Source organism: Typopeltis vanoorti, chromosome 12 (assembly GCF_054136105.1).
Source record: "Typopeltis vanoorti isolate ZY-2024b chromosome 12, IOZ_Tvanoo_1.0, whole genome shotgun sequence".
NCBI classification, from domain to species: Eukaryota; Metazoa; Arthropoda; class Arachnida; order Uropygi; family Thelyphonidae; genus Typopeltis; species Typopeltis vanoorti.
This window is the reverse complement of record NC_143560.1, coordinates 134,903,299-134,922,510: the sequence shown is the minus strand read 5'-3', so window position 1 is coordinate 134,922,510 and position 19,212 is coordinate 134,903,299. Positions and strand designations below refer to the sequence as shown.

The 19,212-nt window shown below is 35.5% G+C and overlaps 1 protein-coding gene across 4 annotated transcripts in view; it reads left to right on the top strand.

Annotated features, from left to right (window-relative positions):
• DNAlig4 (DNA ligase 4) overlaps positions 1–19,212 on the top strand; it is a 588,281-nt gene that overhangs the window by 376,525 nt on the left and 192,544 nt on the right. For all 4 annotated transcript variants that reach the window (XM_090401217.1, XM_090401216.1, XM_090401218.1 and 1 more), the window contains 2 exons: positions 6,013–6,150; positions 14,637–14,786. In XM_090401217.1, the coding sequence (XP_090257343.1) occupies positions 6,013–6,150; positions 14,637–14,786 (288 nt within the window). The remainder of the gene's footprint in view (positions 1–6,012; positions 6,151–14,636; positions 14,787–19,212) is intronic.

Sequence of the window (19,212 nt, the reverse complement as noted above, 5' to 3'; positions counted from 1 at the left end):
TTTTAATATTTTCCATCTGGTATTCTGTCAAGTGCCTATGCAAAACCCATCAGTATCATGGCATATCCATTTCCTTTATCCAATTCCACTGTCACTTTATTATAAAATGCGAATAAATTACTAAGACAAGCTCTACCCTTTAAAAAGCTGTGCTGCTGCCCGCTATAGTGCATCATATCCCTATCCACCCATTGAATTTTACCTTTAACCAACTTTTCCATTTCTTTAGCAACCACTCCTAATGAATTAATTAGCCTGTAGTTTGCTACTTCTGTCTTATGTAAAAATAGAATCTTGAATTACATTAAGATATGAGTTAGCTGTAATTTAACTTGCTCTACCACCACCACCAGGCTTATTTCCATTTCTGTGAAGATGTATAGCACAAATTACCATAGTTATAGCACCTATAATTATGGTACTTTGTGAGAATTAAAATCACCCATAAGAATTAAAATTGGAAGAATTCTTACAAGTGTGTTGTTGTTAACATTCTGGATGATTCTTCCCCCTCCAGTTTATTACTCTCTTTCAACTTTAAGATCCATGACAAGTTAAGTAAGCCTTTTCTAGTCTGATTAATTTAGAAAGTTTTTTTTTGATAATTTTTGTGCTGAATCCTTTCTTTAATGAAGTTCATGAGCAAAAAATGGCTTACTGAATTACCAGTATTCCATTCCTTTGTGAAATTACTTGTTGTCAGATTAGAGGTATCGGGTTCAGCTGAAAAAAATTTATGCTTTGCAGAGGCATAGGAATGTTAAAGCATTGGGCAAGTTGCTAAGGGTGCCATTGTCCCAGAAGGGCACCAGACAAGATATTTTACAACTTATCAAAATTGCCATACCTAGCTATGCTACTAACGTGTTGTAATAAGCTGTCCTCACTTTGAGTCATTTCTAATGCTTGTTCAATAATCAGCACTTTCCTATACAGATATCTTCATTTCTGTTTTCAGTCCTTTATAAAATTGAAGAAATAGAAATTGATGAATAAAATCTTTATCTTTTTCATCTGATTTAAAACTATATACAAGTCAGTCTGTTACAGTACTGAGATAGAGTTTCTTTATGATTTTGAGTACAAGCATGAATTTTTCGTAGGTTGGGTCCTAAACTCAACTTACTTACAAGAGGTTATTACAAAACCTCATGATAGATTCAGCTGAACTGAAGAAATCTTTAACATTTGCCAGAAGTATCTCTGTTGAAAGTTTTTTCACTTAGTTAGCCAAATGAAAAAACCTTCAGCATGTATCTCTACTCCAGAGTATTTTAATAAAGTGATTCACCTTTTCACTACTTGTATATGAAAATATACGACTTCTGCATTACTTCAGCCTTGGTATCTCTTCCGGGTCTGGCTCCCACTGATGAGACCTCAATTAAAGTCAAAACCAGTCTGAGTAGTAGCCGTTCCCATAATAATGCATAGCATAATCATGAATTTTTTATATGTTGAGTCCTACACTCAACTTTTTTTTCTTTTTTAATATAGATATATATAAAAAAAAATCAGCTTACGCCATTTTATTCCCATATAAGGAGTAGGCAAGGCCGTTTTAGCCCCATCTAACTTTTGGAGACTGAGTGGGCAGTTCAATTTCCACTGGTACCCAATCAGAGATAGCTGGCCCAAGGCTATCACTAATTAAGTGGCACACAGTGAAGAGAGGTACCTCAACAAGTGCTGCTGCTATCTCGTGGTTCCTAACCCTGACACAACATATTTAATGTCTGAAATAATGTGGGTTCAATGGTCGATATAATATATATATATATATCTATTATAATATATATTATATATATATTGGAAGTTTAGTTTTCACTTGGTTAGACTATAATAAATTTAGTTTAATTCTTTATCCAAGTGCAAACAAAGTTTGTGCCTGAAGTATCTTCAGAATTGAGGCAACTCGTAGTAAAGGTGGACCAAGCTCTCATGACTCCTTGTCTCAGTATCTCCCATAATGCAATGCACATCTCCTGGCAGACATGTATAATGCTATGCATTAAGGGAAGGACCACTACCCAGACCGGTTTTGACCTTTATTGGGCTCTCGTCAGTGGGAGCCAGACCCAGAAGTGGTGATACTAAGGCAGAAGCAATGGAGAGGTCATATCTACCTATACGAGTTGCCAAAAGGTGTACCACCTTATTATTAAATTACTCTGAATTTGGAGAAAGATGTTGGAAGTTTAGTTTTCACTTGGTTAGACTATAATAAATTGAGTTTAATCCTTTATCCAAGTGTAAGCAAACAAAGTTTGCACCTGAAGTATCTTCAGGACTGAGGCAACTCATAATAAAGGTGGACCAAGCTCTCATCACTCCTTGTCTCAGTATCTCCCATAATGCAAAGCACCTCTCCTTGCGGACATGCATAATGCTATGCATTAAGGGAAGGACCACTACCCAGACTGGTTTCCCTTTGTTTAAGTGTAGGGATACCCCTCCAAAAACTCGTAAAATCCCCTGGATCACCCAATAACGAGCAACCCGCAGGATCAGAAACTCAGCATTGTTCCCCTCAGTAACTGGCTCACCCTGCCACCGAGAAGAACTCTGAGAACTGGTTTGCTCTATACCATGGCAGGCTCCCCCACCACTGAGCAGAGCCACTCATTTGCTCATCTGGAAGTATAACAGCAACAGCCGTGCCTCAGTTAACTTCACAGGCTACAGCATTGTCATTCATTAACCCCCCACACACACACCCTGGACCTGGTGACAGCAACAGCTGAGCCTCAGTTAAAATTTCACCAGCTACAGCATTGCCATTCATCACCCAAGCTTCCAACCGGTTTCGACCTTTATTAAGGTCATATTTACCTATACGAGTTGCCAAAAGGTGTACCACCTTATGATTAAATTACTCTGGATTTAGAGAAAGATGTTGAAAGTTTAGTTTACACTTGGTTAGACTATAATAAATTTAGTTTAATCATTTCTCCAAGTGTAAGCAAATGAAATTTCCTCCTGAAGGATCTTCAGAACTGAGGCAATGTGTAGTAAAGATGGACCAAGCTCTCATCACTCCTTGTCTCAGTATCACCACTTCTGGGTCTGGCTCCCACTGACGAGACCTCAATAAATTTCGAAACCAGTCTGGGTAGTGGCCCTTCCCTTAATGCATAGCATTATGCATGTCCGCAAGGAGATGTGCTTTGCATTATGAGAGATAATGAGACAAGGGATGATGAGAGCTTGATCCACCTTTACTACGAGTTGCCTCAGTCCTGAAGATACTTCAGGTGCAAACTATGTTTGCTTACACTTGGATAAAGGATTAAACTAAAAGTTTATATATATATATATATATATAATATCGATCTTATTATAAATATATATATATATATAATGGAATGTAGAAATTTTAATATACACGTCCGAAAAGGAGTGTGCTTTGCATTATGGAAATCTAAAGCAACTGATGTGAAGTTATTTGCCTCTATATACAGGTAGCCCAGTCATGAAGATACTTCACTCACAAACATTGTTTGCTAACACTTGGATAAAGGATTAAACCAAGAATAGAATCTCTTGCCATCTTTAATTTATAGTATAACCAAGTGAAAAAACATTCAACATTTATCTCTAATCCAGAGTATTTTAATAATAAGGTCACACCTTTTGACTACTTATATATGAGATATATATAACTTCTGTATTACTTCAACTTTGATATCTTTTCTGGGTCTGACTCCCACTAATGAGACTTCAATAAAAGTTGAAACCGGTCTGGATAGTGGCCCTTCCCATAATGCATAGCATTATACACATTTGACAGGGTGGGTGTGCTTTACATTATGGAATACTAAAGCATCTGATGTGAAGCCATTAGGCTCTATGTACAAGCAGCCCATCGTAAAGATACTTCACACACAAAGCTTGTTTGCATGTGGATAAAGGATTGAACTAAGAATATAATTTCTTTGCATCTTTAATTTTAGAAGTATCTGGGTTAAAGTTTTGTATAGCTTCCATTATTAAAAATTATGGAAACAACTGCTGTGTTATAGTAAAACTTCAGTTTAACATAAATGAAAATAATCACTCAATTAGAGATAGTTGATTATCTCAACTATCTCTAATTTTCATATGGAAATATGACTTTTCTGTTACTTTCACCTCAGTATCACCACCTCTGGATCTGGCTCCCACTGATGAGACCTCAATAAAGGTTGAAACTGGTCTTGGTACTGACCCTTCTCTTAATGCATACCATTATACATGTCTTCAAGGAGATGTGTTTTGCATTATGGGATACTAAGGCAAGTGATGAGAAGTTATACCACCATTGCCATGAGTTGCCCTAGTCCTGAAAAGACTTCAGATGCAAACTCTGTTTGCTTACACTTGGATAAAGGATTAAACGAAACATAGAATTGGTAGCATAGCCAAGTGAAAAAATTTCCATCATAATCACTCAATGTTTCAACCTTCATATTAAGGTCGTCATCTGGAGTATACACCATATATACAAAGAAACAAACTACATTACAATCTGCATGGTATGCTAAAGTTACATTATGATCAACTGTTAAAACTACTGGCCTGACCTCTGGTGGGGAAAAAACTTGACTACATCAAAGCTAGTTCTGTTATCTGTTTTTGGTTACAAATCATTAAGAGATATAAGCTAGAGAACAACATGCTCTCACTTAATTACTCATATCAGTACACATATAAATTAGAACAAAACAGTGGTGGCCAATAAGATCTTATTGGCCACCATCTGTATCACTGAACATAAATTTTTCCCCTTTTTAATTAAACTGGTTCTTATACCTGAAATGACATCTGAAATAGGCATTCAAGAACCAACAGAGAAGATCAGTTCTTGTATATATTCCTTGAAGTCCAGCAGTACATCAGTGATGTTCATCTCTTTCATCTTGAATATGGTATATGCGATATTATTCCAGGTTATCAGTAGACTGCTTCATCAGAGAATACTCCTCATTTTCAGAAAACACCTCTTTTCTACTATATGACAGGAGCTGACATATGGTAGAAAATGTGGCAGAATGCTGTCTCTACTTCTACCATAATACATAAATTTCATACTTACTGAAAAATTTATTTTTCTTCTCTGGCTGAATCGGAACGGTTCAGCACATCTACCCAGACTGTGCTATTAATATCAGAGTGATCCATTCATCTCAAGAAACTGTATCTCTAAGCTGCAACCAGAAAAAAAAAAAAATCTCAGCTGTATTCGTACACAATTTAGAAACACCTGCTCCACAACTATCTCTTTATTACGGTGAAGCAGTAATATATAACTTGTTACATACTAAAGAACACAGCACTGAGTAAAACAGACAGCTGGCCATCAACTTGGAGCCATGACTTCAAACAAGATTTGAGAAACCATCTCCATGAACAACAACATCATCATCATGAGCGTAGTCAGAACACTTGCTGCCTTTCATTAACACTGGAATGAAAAGAAGTAGTTCCTGATTGAGCTGGGTAGCAGCATTATGATCATTTAACAATCTAGTAGCAACATCACTTCAAAAAGAAATATGAAAAACAAATTGTCTTCATATAGAAAGAACATAAACCATGTAGAAAAATTTATAGAGATCCTGAACTTCTAATGTATTAACCCTCCCCCCCTCCCCAAATCTTGTAGCAATTGTTATAGCATGCAAGCACCATATATAAACCCTTCCTGAATGCTGCATACAGTTCCCTGTAAATTAATACTTGTCGATATTTGTACATAAGGCTTTTATTTTTAATATATATGTATATATATAATTCTATTTATCCTCTAAACCTCTTTCTCTAAAGTGCTTCACTCAATTCAACTTCCATGTCATTTCTTTCTCTACTTTCATGATGGTCTAATTTAGTCCTTGGGCTTGCTGTTCTGCGCTAACTGCTAACCTTCAAATTATTCTTTATTTCATTATTATTACTAATTAAGGTGTTTTATAATTTTAAAATCTTTTTTACAAAAATATAGTCATTTTTTTTCCCTGTTATTTCTAATTTCAGGTCCGTGCAGCTGAAGTAGTACATAGTAATCGGTTCAGAACAGGATGTACCTTACGCTTTCCTAGAGTTGAAACTGTGAGATATGACAAACCATGGCATCAGTGTATGGATATTGAGGAACTGGAAGTTATTAAAAGAGTTAGTATTTAGAGAAAAATAACTAAACTTTTTTCAAAAACTTTCATTTACCACATCTGGTAAAGTCACTAGTGTAATGACTTTAACAAATGTAATGATTTTGTCAAGCTTTCATTGGGCCTCTCTTGACAGTTTCAGATGAGCTCTTTTAGAGTATAGGACCCCTCAATATTTTCATTAGTTCTAATAGCTCATAGAGAGGAGAAGGGACCTCCAGCATTGTGTGTGTTTATTGCCTGCTGGTTTTACACTGGTTCAATTATTGTTCTGTTATTAACTTCTGCATTGCTTGGATTACAATAAATTATTAAATTAATGATTTTTGATTAATTATTTTCCTAATACAGTCAACCTGCTATGGCACTCCTATTAAAATGAATTTAGTGGGGCAATTTTTGATATAAGTCACCTGCTCCTAATATGAATAGGTTAGTCATAAAGAACTTTTGTATGCTTACACTTAGGCACAGAATAAAAACAAGAGTGTAATTTCTTGTTAACTATAATTTTCTTTTTGACCCAGCAAAAAAACTTGCTATTTATTGAACTGTTGGCCAGATCTCTTCATCATCAATAAATACTTTCTAAAGGAAATTCATACAACAAATCTTGCATGTTATTCTTTTAGTTCCTTATTGAGTTGCAATGAAAGTTGATTGAAAGTTGAAAACCATTCAGCTCTTGGAAATCTGATAAGTGTAAAAAGCCAGATGTATAGGATAATTCTTACAGTGGAACTGTTGTGGATTATGCTGAATATTGAGGATATCAAGGTTTTCCTAGAAAAACGTAAATCTGTCTGTTTCTGTTGGCATAAGACATATTTAGAACCTTCTGAGGACCTGACTTGAAGGTATTTAAGTGTTATTTATTCATAAGGACAGAACTGGAGGTGGACCTGCTCATGGAGGAATCGCCATCCTTGTAGGCAACCACGCTCCTTTTCAGCATATTCCCACTGCTTAACACTACTCTGGAAATGGTAGTCATTCGCCTCTCACTGAGATTTCTTATTTGTGATTTTTATTTATTATTTATTTACCCCCAGGTTCTGAGTTAACACAGATTGACCTTGATAATGTCATATTGCAACTGCATCAAACCTTTAATGGACACTTAGTGGTCTGTGGTATAGTGACAACACAAATGTGTAAGGCTACATTTGGTGTGCATTTTCGTGACAGTAGTGACATCTCTTCTTAATAATGGATGCAATATCTTCTTTCACATATCTGCCTGTTTTTGTTTTTCAAAAGATCTTGCACTCTACTCATCTGCCTTTCTTTCACTGTTTGTGTGGGAATCTGTATATGTTCTATCAAATAGAACATAAACAGAAGCATCCATTTCCCTCTGATTTGCACTATATCCTCACAGGAACTATGTTATCCTACATGGACACCAATGTGGGAAATTGACTAGGTTGCCTGAAATACATTTTCTCCATCTTGCAAAATTTAATGCTGAACTAGTTGGTCAAACATATATTTATGTGGCTGTTACCAACAAAATGTTTATTTGTAAACTGATGGTACGTTTGTGCCATGGGTGGGCTAAGGATTTTTTTTTCCTATTTTGATTAATTTTGTATATAAAAATTAATGTTGATGATGAAATTCATCTTCTGCCAAAGGCAATCATCCATACCTACAATGGCATTTAAACTCACAGCCTATTGGTTAGAGAGTGGATACGCTAAACATTCAGCCACCCAGCCTGGCTTATACGAGGGTGGTCTGAAAAGATCTCGACTTCATAGATGGCAACACTATCGGCGAGATTTTTTTTTCAAAAGCTGATGCATCTGTCATAAGCATCCATGTGAAATTGCAAGTCATTCTATCAAGTAGTTTGTTTTATACAGATGTCTGAAGCAAATCTTGAAAAGGGTAAAACAATAACCGGGGAATAGTATTCTGATCTGTTACCCAGAGTAGACAAAAAAATTTGTGAGAAAAGACCCAATTTGCAGATGAAAAAAAATCATCTTTCATCAGGACAATGCACTGCCCACAGAGGTGTTTTGACAATGGGAAAATTAAGAGACCTGCACTATGAATTGTTGGAACATCCACCCTATTCCCTAGATTTGGCTCTCTCTGGCTTCTATCTTTTCCCAAAACTAACACTCTTACTCGCTTGTCAGCATTTTTCTTCGAATCAAGAGGTGATTGCAGCTGTCGAGGATTATTTTGCAGATCTTACTGAGAATCACTACAGGGACAGGATAATGGTGCTGGAGCATCGCTGGAATAAATGTATTAGTCTTAAGGGAGATTATGTTGAATAATAAAAATAATTTTGAAATTATAAATTTGTTTTTTCATTGTTAGGCCAAGTTTTCAGACCACCCTCTTATATCATTGAAGCAGTTATGTATATAACACGTTATATTGTCCAGGCAGCCACTGCTGCAATTCCAAAAACATTATCTTGATTTACAATATCCATTTATATTTCAAGTAATGGTGCAACTTTAAGTGCCTTACAGCCAAAAAAAAAAAAAAAAATCAAAACAGAGTGCGGGGCATATTTCATAGCTACCTTATTGCATCAAATCAAATAGCTTTTAAATGTACTTAGACCAAAACAATGTTGTTAGGCATTAGAATCAGAAACAATATTTGATCTGGTTTACATCATCAGGGAATCATGCTGCCATTACAGAAGTGTATGGAATGAAATCAAGAAAATGAAGTATAGATACAGAACACATTACTTGTCTACCCTAGATCATAATAGATATGTTTGCAGTTGCAGATATTTTAAGTAAAAAAAAAACTTCCAAGAATCAGCACTTCACATTTAAGTGTGATCAGACTCATAGAAAGCATGCCTTCTGTATGCAACCATACTCAAATATAACTGATAGAGGCATGTGGAGTAAATTTGCTGATTTACTCCTGGGACAATGGAACCGACATTTTTAAATGACTGAAATATATTTTATAATTTTGAACTAACCAATTTGTATATCTTATCTTTCAGCATTTCAATATATTCTTATGTCTTTTTATGGAATGGAAAGTATGGGGAGGGGGAATTGAGAATGATAACGAATAAGAATGACAGATTATTTAGTAACAGTGTAAGTGAGTGTGTGCATGGAATGAAAAGTGCAGAAACACCTATACAGAGATTACTGAGTATTGTATAAAAGAATGTGAGAGAAGAACTGGACAAAAACAAGCAGAATTGAGTTAAGGGACATGATGATTAAAAGGAGGAAAAAGATATGTTATATGGAGAATTGTAAGGGGTGAAGATGGTAGAGTCATTAAGGAATGTTATCCAGGGTCAAAGATGGTAGAGTCATTAAGGAATGTTATCCAGGGTCAAAGATTAGGGATATAACTGAGGCTGTGAAGTTGCAGAGGAATAAAGTGAGTGAGATTATTGTAGTTGTGGGAATGAATGATCTAGGTAGTGAAAGATTTTCTGTGAGACAGGATTTGAAAGATTTGATGATAGCAATGAATGCAAAGAGTGAGATTGGAAAGATCATGAGTGTGCTACCAAGATTTGACAGTGATTATAGAAAATGGAATGATGTCAAGATTATGTAAAACCTTTTGTAAAGAAATGAAACTGAATATTCATTTTATGAATGTCTGGGAGGGGTTTGATAAAAGGAAGTAATTTTTTAAGAGTGATGGTTTGCACTTAAAGGGATTGGGTGCATGGCATTTAGAACATTTATTGACAAAGTAAATGTTCGAAAACAGGGAAATGGGAATTGCTAGGGAGGCAGATGATAGTCAGCTGTTAATAGAATGCAGTGGTAGTGATGTGTTTATGCTAGGAGAGACTTGATGTCAAGGTGATCCCAAGAAGAGAAATCTCATCTTGTCTGGAAATTTGAGTGTTGGGAGAAAATGGTTCTTTTTTTTTTTGTGAGAAATAAGACAGAACTGGGCTTGACTAGCACTGAAATTGATAAGGTTATCTGAACCCCCTTTGGAGGATGGCTTGCAGATGAGAATTGTGGGCAGTGATGATTGATGTTCTGTAGGTTGAGGTGAGTTGTGTAGAGTAAGGTTTATCAAATGAAAAGGAGGACTGCAATGTGCTGTCATCTGCAAAACTGTGTATTAGGTGAGAGAACAGAACCTTTTGGAACCTCGGCATTAGTTGAATGCTGAGAGGATAAGAAATCCACCATCACACATAGTGTTCATCCAGACAGAAAGTTGGCAATCCAGCTACAGAAGTCCTGAGACAAACCAAATGATAGGAGTTTGCTTAGTAGCCTTTGTGCCATACCAAGTCAGAAGCTTTGGAGATATCAAGTGCAAACACTTGAGATTCACCAACTTCTCCATGACATTTGTCCAGAGATGGGTGATATATGTAAGTAGATCTCCTCTTGATCTTCAACAACGGAATCCATACTGCTTGTCGTTTAGTAGGTCGGTGTCTTCGAGTTAGTGTATGAACTGGGGATTGATTATTCTTTCCATTACTTTAGATAGAACAGAAGTGAGTGAGATAGGGCAGTAGTTTGATTCCCAGCAACTGCAACTTCCATCTCTTCAAGAAAAATGTACCCCCTATACCTGCTATCCAGCTGGAATTAAGATTGGTGGCAGAAAAATAAATAATTTAAGATATGCAGATGATACAACCCTCATAGCAGAAACTAAGGAAGATCGGGAGCAGCTGATTCTATTGGTTAAGACAAAAAGTAACAAAGCCAGCCTTAATTTAATCATCAGCAAAACAAAAGTGATGACTTTTTGGAAATTTAAATGAATTTAACACGTTCGCTGCCACGCTCCTGAGGCATAGTTTGTTCCCACACGGCATGCACTTTTACGTCTACAAGGTCACTATGAGTAATCTCGTAGCCAGCTTATCAGACAGAATTTTGTTTCATATGCCAACCACAAGTAATCTCGTATCACCCCCATTTTCAAGGCCACTACGAGTAATCTCGTAGCCGGCTTATCAGACAGAATTTTTTTTCATAGGCCAACTACGAGTAATCTTGTATCATTTCCACCTATATATTACATGTACATGTGCTGACGAGGTGTTTATTGCGGCTAGTCTAGTTTTAGTTTCTAGTCTCTAAGAACCTTCAATTTTGCCATGGCCAGTAAAAGAAAACTTACTGATATAGAAGTAGAAGCTTATGCTAATATGAGCAATGATGAATTTCATGAAATATTTGGTTCCGATTCTGAAGATGATCCTACAGACGACTCTAGCGGTGACTCAGATGATGAAGAAACTTTTGAAGATGAAGTTAGCATCCAGCCAAATACATCAACATCTACTTATTGGGAAAATTCAGGACAAGAGCCTTCACAATTTGACTTTGTTGAAACTGCAGGTTTTAAAATTGACACTGGAAATTTCAGTATCAAAAGGTTAGTTGAACTTTTCTGAAGATTTTCTCACAATTTTAGTAGAACAAACCAATTTATATGCTTTACAAAATATTGAGCAAAGCCGAGCGCAGATCAAAAAAAGTCAAAGAATTTCAAACTGGAAAGCAACAGACATACCTGAAATGAAATTATTTCTTGGACTTTTACTTCATATGGGTCCTTGTAATTTACCATCTGTTGAGCATTATTGGAGTACAAATCAACTTTACAATTTGCCATTTTGGTGCTCTAAAATGAGCCGAAATCGATTTCAAATTTTATTGCATCATTTGCATTTTGCAGATAATTCCCAAGCAGCTAATGATAAATTGCACAAATTAGGATCAGTCCTAGATCATTTTAATAGTGTAATGCGATATAGCTACACACCAAACAGAAACTTATGTATTGATGAGTCAATGGTGTTGTGGTGTGGTAGATTGACGTTTCAGCAATACATAAAAAACAAAAAACATAAATATGGCATGAAATTCTATGAACTATGCAAATCGAATGGATTGGTGATAAAAATAAAAATTTATACAGGAAAATCTGAATCCTCTTTAGCGAAAATGGGTCACGCATATGATATTGTATTCCACTTGATGGAAGAATATTTAGACAGGGGTTATGTATTGCATATGGACAATTTTTATAATTTTGTAGCTCTGATGGAATCGCTTACCGACAGAAAAACATACATGTGTGGAACGCTGAGAAATAATAGGAAAAACAATCCACCAGATGTTATTGAGAAGAAATTTGTCTTTCAAAGAAGATTTATTGAGAAGAAATTTGTCTTTCAAAGAAGAGGTCCGGTTGTAGTCAGCAAATGGAAGGATAAGAGGGAAGCTCTTTCCATTTCAAATATGCACAAATTTGAAATGGTTTAAGCGCAAAATCGGAATGGTAAATTTCATTTAAAACCAAATATCATTAGGGATTATAATTTGGGTATGTCAGGCACCGATCTTTCTGATCAAATGCTTTCTTACTATTCCACCTTACAATTAGATAGCCAAAGAAATTGGCAATACGCATTTTTGAGGTATACATTCAAAATGCACATAAATTTTATAACATGATTCTGGAAATGCAATGACTGCGTTAAAATTTAGAGATCAATTTATCTCAGTTTTTGTTGGAATGGATGAGCTTACAGCATCAGAGAATATCAGGAGGAATCAGGATTTTCATTATTTGGAAATTTTACCACCAACAGAAAAAAAAGAATCGCCCGACAAAGCCATGCCGTATGTGTGTGTACAAGAAACAAACGACGACGCAAAACATGTTATTATTGTCCTGTTTGCCAGGAAAATCCATCATTGTGCATGAAAATTGTTTTAAAATGTACCATTCTTAATTTGAATAAATTGTTTTATTTTATTTTATTGATTGGTTTTTATTTTTATTGATTTTATTAGTTTTAAATTGATTTACATATTACTTGTTATACTACGGATTAACTCGCGCTTGGCATAGGAGGTTGGTAATCGACATACGAGTATATTCGTAGTTGGCTTCTTAGGCACATATATAATATACTATATTTTAGTTGAAATTATTTCTCTTCTACCAAGCCCCCGGACATGCTCTCCGCTTTATTCAGAATCCAAGGGTCCAAATTAAGGTAATTATACTAAGGGTTAACTCGTGTTTGGCATAGGAGGTCGGTAAATCGACATATGAGTATACTCATAGTTGGCTTGTGAAGCTCATATATGAACCACGAGTATACTCGTAGTTTGCAGCGAACATGTTAAATAGAGGGTGATAAAATAGAAATTGTTGAAAGTTATGATTTACCGGGGTCCAAAATAAGAAATGATGGTAGAGGTGAAGATGAAATTAAAAGGATATTCATGTGAAAAAAAGCTGTGTTAAACCTGACAAAAATTATGAAGATAGTGGTATGAGTAAGTCCATGAAAGTTAGAATTGTCAAAGCAATGGTATTTTATTTCCAATAGATGTTGAAAGCTGGATTATTAAGAAGACAGAAGGCAAATTGATTCATTTGAAATATGGGTGTGAAGGAGAGCATTAAGAATTCCATGGACTGCATGATCAATAAGAAGGTTTTAGAGAATATATAGACAGAATTGCTCCTTGGAGATGATGATCACTACACAGAAGTTGATGTACTTTGGTTATATTATGCGAGCTGATGAATCATTGGAAAAGCCAGATATGTTGGGGAAGATTGAGGTAATGAGAAGAAGAGAGAGACCACAAAATAGTTGGATGGACAACGTAAAAGAACTTGAACTTACCAACTTGAACCTACAATTACTGAAAGAAAGGACAAAAGGCTGAATGGGATGGATAGCCTTTGTTCAAAGTGATGGTTTCTGGAAATTTAAATGAATTTATAATAGAGGGAGATAAAATTTAAAAAAATGACTGGATGATATATAACAACAATAACAAACAACATACCTTCCTTAGGTGCTTCTACATCTTATGTATAGGATTAATATATTAAAAAAAAAAAAGTCTTCTCTTCATTTGAACTCTCATGCATTCCTCAACCATGTTATCTCTTATATGCCATTCTCTCACTTGCTTACCATTTTATCCACTATTCAAAATCTTTTGCTTTCCACTGTTTTTTATTTTCTATCCGCTAATATATAGTACTTAAGAAACACCACAATCCATCATATCATATCACCCTTTCTCTAGGAACTGAAACTTTATCATTCCTTTCATTCACCCCTGCTATCATTTATACTTTAAATGAGAAGTTCACTTATGTAGATACATTTAAACATGAGATTTATAACATCAAGAGGAAATTATTTATTCTTATTAAGTTTTCAACTAAGTATCTGATAAACAGCTGACAGTCCAAAGGAACCTTATTCAAAATCACTAATGAAAGTTAACTATACAGGCTCTCTTGCTGAAGACTATATTCTTGTAAGCTCTTGGTCACTTTCAAAACAAACTTTCGAAGTCAAAGGGCAGTACTGTTTTACTACTAGTTATAAAATGAAATATTAATTTTCATTCAAAGAGTACTTAGTTATCAACTTGCCTTTTATTTGTATCTGCATGTATAGTCAACATTAGTGACATAAATATAATTTGTATATGATATTCATTTTAGCAAGCTGAAGGGAAACTAGCATTACGTAATATGAAAGATAACAGTGGAGAAGAGCCATCTCCCAAGAAAAGAAAAGGGACTTGCCATGCTGAATCTTCACTTTTAGTGGCTCCACAGTTTAGGCCTGCAGACATTTCTGATGTGAAACAGGTATTGTTATTATTGTTATTATTATTATTACTATCATGGACTGTGTACAAGATTTTGATAAGTAAACAGATTCTAGATAGATTGTTTCACATTTCAAGGTATACTAATATTATTAGACTAATAACTAGATGGATATATGAAGTATATAAACAAATTCCTCGAATTTCAAAATTATCTGATGTGCAACAAGGAAGCTGACTTTTTTGCATAGTAAGAATGTCCATTATCAAATTGCTAATATGCATCCTTCGCAGGGTGGGGGATATTATGATAGTGCTGCATGAAATAATTTTCGATCTTCCTCCACATTAATCTGTTGCCTCTCAAGTTCCAATATTGCAGGTCTTATATTTTAGTCTTCTAATCTTGGTCTCCTCTGGGACTTTTTCCTGTCATCCTGGCAAAAAAATTCTTTTTTAGCTAACCTTTACCCTACCATTATGTTTAAGTGTGACCATATCACTTGAGATTATCTCTGCTCACATTCTAATATAATTCTGCCATTGATGCCATCTATTCTGTCCCCTAATTTTTCTCATCATCATCATAATAATCAGTTTCCTGATATGTACCCCCCCCCCAAGGGGTGTTCAGGTTACTCTGACAGTACTACATGATTAAGTTTACATTATTATTAATCTCCTATCAGCAATTTTCCTCCAAATTAGTCTATTACTTGTAAGCACTCCAATATTGTCATAAGTAACATTTCATGCTTCTAAGGTACTTCTGACTGAATCAATCCACCTAGACCTTGGTCTTCCTCTGGGTCTCTTTCTTGCCATCTTGGAATCAAACACCAATTTTGCTAACCTTTCTTCACCCATTATATTTAAGTGGCCATTTCACCTTAGATTAGCTCTGCTTACACATTCTTGTATGCTAATGATGTCAAGTTTCTCTCTAATATCTTCATTTTTAATATGATTTTGCCGTTAATGCCATTGGTTCACTCCCCTAATTTTTCTCATAACCCTCATATCTATGGTCTCCAGTCTTCGATCAAGTGCTTTATTTAGAAGCCAACTTTCAGATCCACAACTTAAAACTGGCTTGAACACTGTCCTGTACACTTCTAGTTTGGTGTTTTGGCTAATTTCTCTCTTATTGCATATAAATTTATTCATTTGGCTACCTACCATACTAGCTTTGATTATTCTGTTGCTTTTTTTCAGATTTATCCTGCCATCTTCACTAAAAAACTGTGCCTAAATAGCTGAAATATTTTATTTGTTCTATAGGATCTCCATTCAGAATACAGCTGAAGTTTTCTATGTTCCTTCCGATTTTCATAGTTTCGTCTTTTTATTGCTGATTTTCATGCCCTTACAGCTGCTATTCAATTTAGTGAATCCTGGAGATTTGCACTAGATGTGTTTAGGAGTACATCATCATCTGCATAAGTTTGACATTTCTAATTCTAATATGCCATCTTGATGCCATTTTCTTTCATAATGTGATGAATATAGATGATGAATAAGAGTGGAGATAATGTGTATCCTTCTCTTACCCCTGATTTTACATCAAACCACCTAGGTTTGATGTATATATTCCTCTGTATAATGTTCCATTCATCCCATATAATTGTACTGTTTTTAAAAGCTTTTCTTTGGACACCTTGTTGTATGGCTTTTCCAGATCTACAAAACTTAAGTACAGATCCTTGTCATATTTGCACGATTTCTCAACTATTTGTCTTAAAATTAAAATCTGAAAATCTGATCTTGACAACTTCTGTTTGACGTGAACCCCTGCTTGTTCTTCTTCAAGTTTCTCTTCCACAATTTTTTTCAACCTCTTTTCAGGTATTCTTGCAGAAATCTTACCCAGAACATTCAGAGAAATTCCTCTGTAATTCTCACATTCAGTTTTAGTACCCATCTATATGGGTACTATGAGAGCTCTACTCCAATCATTTGGAATTTGACCTTCTGAAAAACCTTCTGAATTATGCAGTGTAGCCACTGCAAAACTTTTATACCTCTATTATTATTATTATTATTATTACAGGCGACTCCAGGGAGTCCTTAGACTCATCGAGGGAGACCCTAAACATCATGTCCACACAACTATACGACATTCTCACAGTATCTATCATACCTTGCCTTGAACTCACTCACCGTCATAGCACCCACAACAGACTCTGGCAGCTTATTCCACTCATTTATCACTCTAAAAGTAAAGAACCCAGCTCTTACACCCTTGCTAACCACACTCTTTCCCAGCTTTCATAGGTGTCCCCTAGTTCTCCCACCACCAGTCCTGATCTCAAAAATATCCTCTGAATTAATCCTATAGAAACCCTTTAGCAATTTGTATGTCTCAATCATATCTCCCCTTTTCCACCTATCAACTAATTTCTGCAACCCACAAATCTTCAACCTGTTCTCATAAGGTTTATTCCATAGACCTGCTATCATCTTGGTCACTCGCCTCTGGATCCTCTCCACCTCCTTCCCATCAAGAAGAAACCTAGGTGACCAAATCTGGGCATAGTAGTCGAGATGAGGTCTTATCAAGGCTCGATACAGAGGTACAATAACTTGCTTATCTCTGCTCGTCAAAGTATTTTTCAACAACCAAGTGAGTCGATGAGCTGATTTAGCCACTTTTGCCACTCTAAACTTCATCTCCCTATCCACCAACACTCCCAAGTCCCTGGCCTCATCAATCTCCTGGAATATTTGTGATCAAACATCATCTATTCCAGGCTGCCTTTTCACATCTCAAGTTTTTGACAGCTTTTCTACCTCAAGTATTGATATGTACTCCTCCTGCCATTCCTCTTGAAAATTTTCTAGTATCGTTCTCTCACTGCTTGGTCTGTTTAATAATCTTTCAAAGTAATTACTCCAGACATCTAGGATATCCTTATCTTCAATTTTCATGTCACCTTTATCATCTTTGATTCCATTTAAAGTACTCTTTCCTCCATTTCTAAGCTTCTTCAATAGGCTCCAGAACATTTTGACACCTTCCTGATATTTATTTTCTATATTCTTATCAAAATCTTCCCATGACTTTGTTTAGCTACTTTTACACACTGCTTAGCTCTCATGTTTCTTCGTATTCTTTTAGGGCATGTACCAGCTTATTTGTTATGAACTTTTGGTATGCTTTCTTCTTTTCCATGACTGCCTCTTTAACTTTTTGTGTCCACCATGGTGTTCTTATTTTTCTATCCTTGCAGACAACTTTACCACATACCTCCTTAGCTGAATCAATCACTATTTTCTTCAGAGTTTGCCACTGAAACTCCAAGGTTTGGCTCTTGTTTTCAATTTGTTTCATTTTTTCTTCAATAATGTTTGTATAGTGAAGTCTACAATTTATTTGTAAAAGTTGCTCAGCTTTAATTCTTTTAAAACTTTCTTGCATGTTGTTCTTTTCAATGTGATATCCAATTTTATCCTACTTAGTATTAAGTAATGATCATTTCCAATTTCAAATCTCTCATTTCCTGAATGAGCATAAAGATATCACTATCAATAGTGACGTAGTCCAGGGGTGGGTAACCTTTTTAGGTGTGCATGCCAAAATCACCAAATATTTTATGCAGAATTTTCTCCCATGCCAACCAAAATTTTGGGGAACATATTTTTTTTTATATTGTGCTCATATACAAGAGGTTGGTTGATCAAGTTATAGTACATTAGTACTGTGTATGAGTAGTGGGTTGGGAAAGGAGGAACTTGTTTATATTTGATTTAAATCACTATAAATTATACTCCTTGAGAAACACAGTGGGGGGGGGAGAGACTGTTCCACAGTGCAGCAGTTGTAGGGATGAAGGAGGAGGAAAAGAAACTTGTTCTGTTTGTTTCTAGGTGTACTGTGGAGGGATGTTGAGCAGCAGCTGCACGTGTTCCAACGTGCTTAGTACTTAGTGGAGGAATTATTGATGTTATTTCAAATGAGCATCTCCCATGGAAATATTTGAAGAATATACATACTGCAGAAACCAAACATAAACATCTATGCGAAAGTTGGGGGGGGGGGGGGAGAGTTTGTAAGAGATGAGTCATTAATAAGTCTAATTGCTCTCCTCTGTATTGAGTCAAGCATTTTGAGAGAGTTTTTAGAGATCCCACCCCATATGCAGGAGCAGTATTCAATAGCTGGGCAGATTTGTGATTTCTATAATGTTAACAGCTGTTCAGGGGTTAAGTAACGTCTTGAGCAAAAGAGAAATCCTAAGTTTTTTTTTTTTTTTTTTTTTTTTTGAAGCTGAGGATGCAATGGTTGTAATGTGTTTATGCCAGGTGAGGTTTGATGTGAGGGTAATTCCAAGAAGAGAAATCTCAAACTGTCTGGAAATTTGGGTATCATCAAAAAGGATACTGGGAAAAAATGGTTCTTTTTTATGGGAAATAGGACAGAACTGGATTTTATTAGCATTGAAATTGATGAGGTTATCTGAACCCCA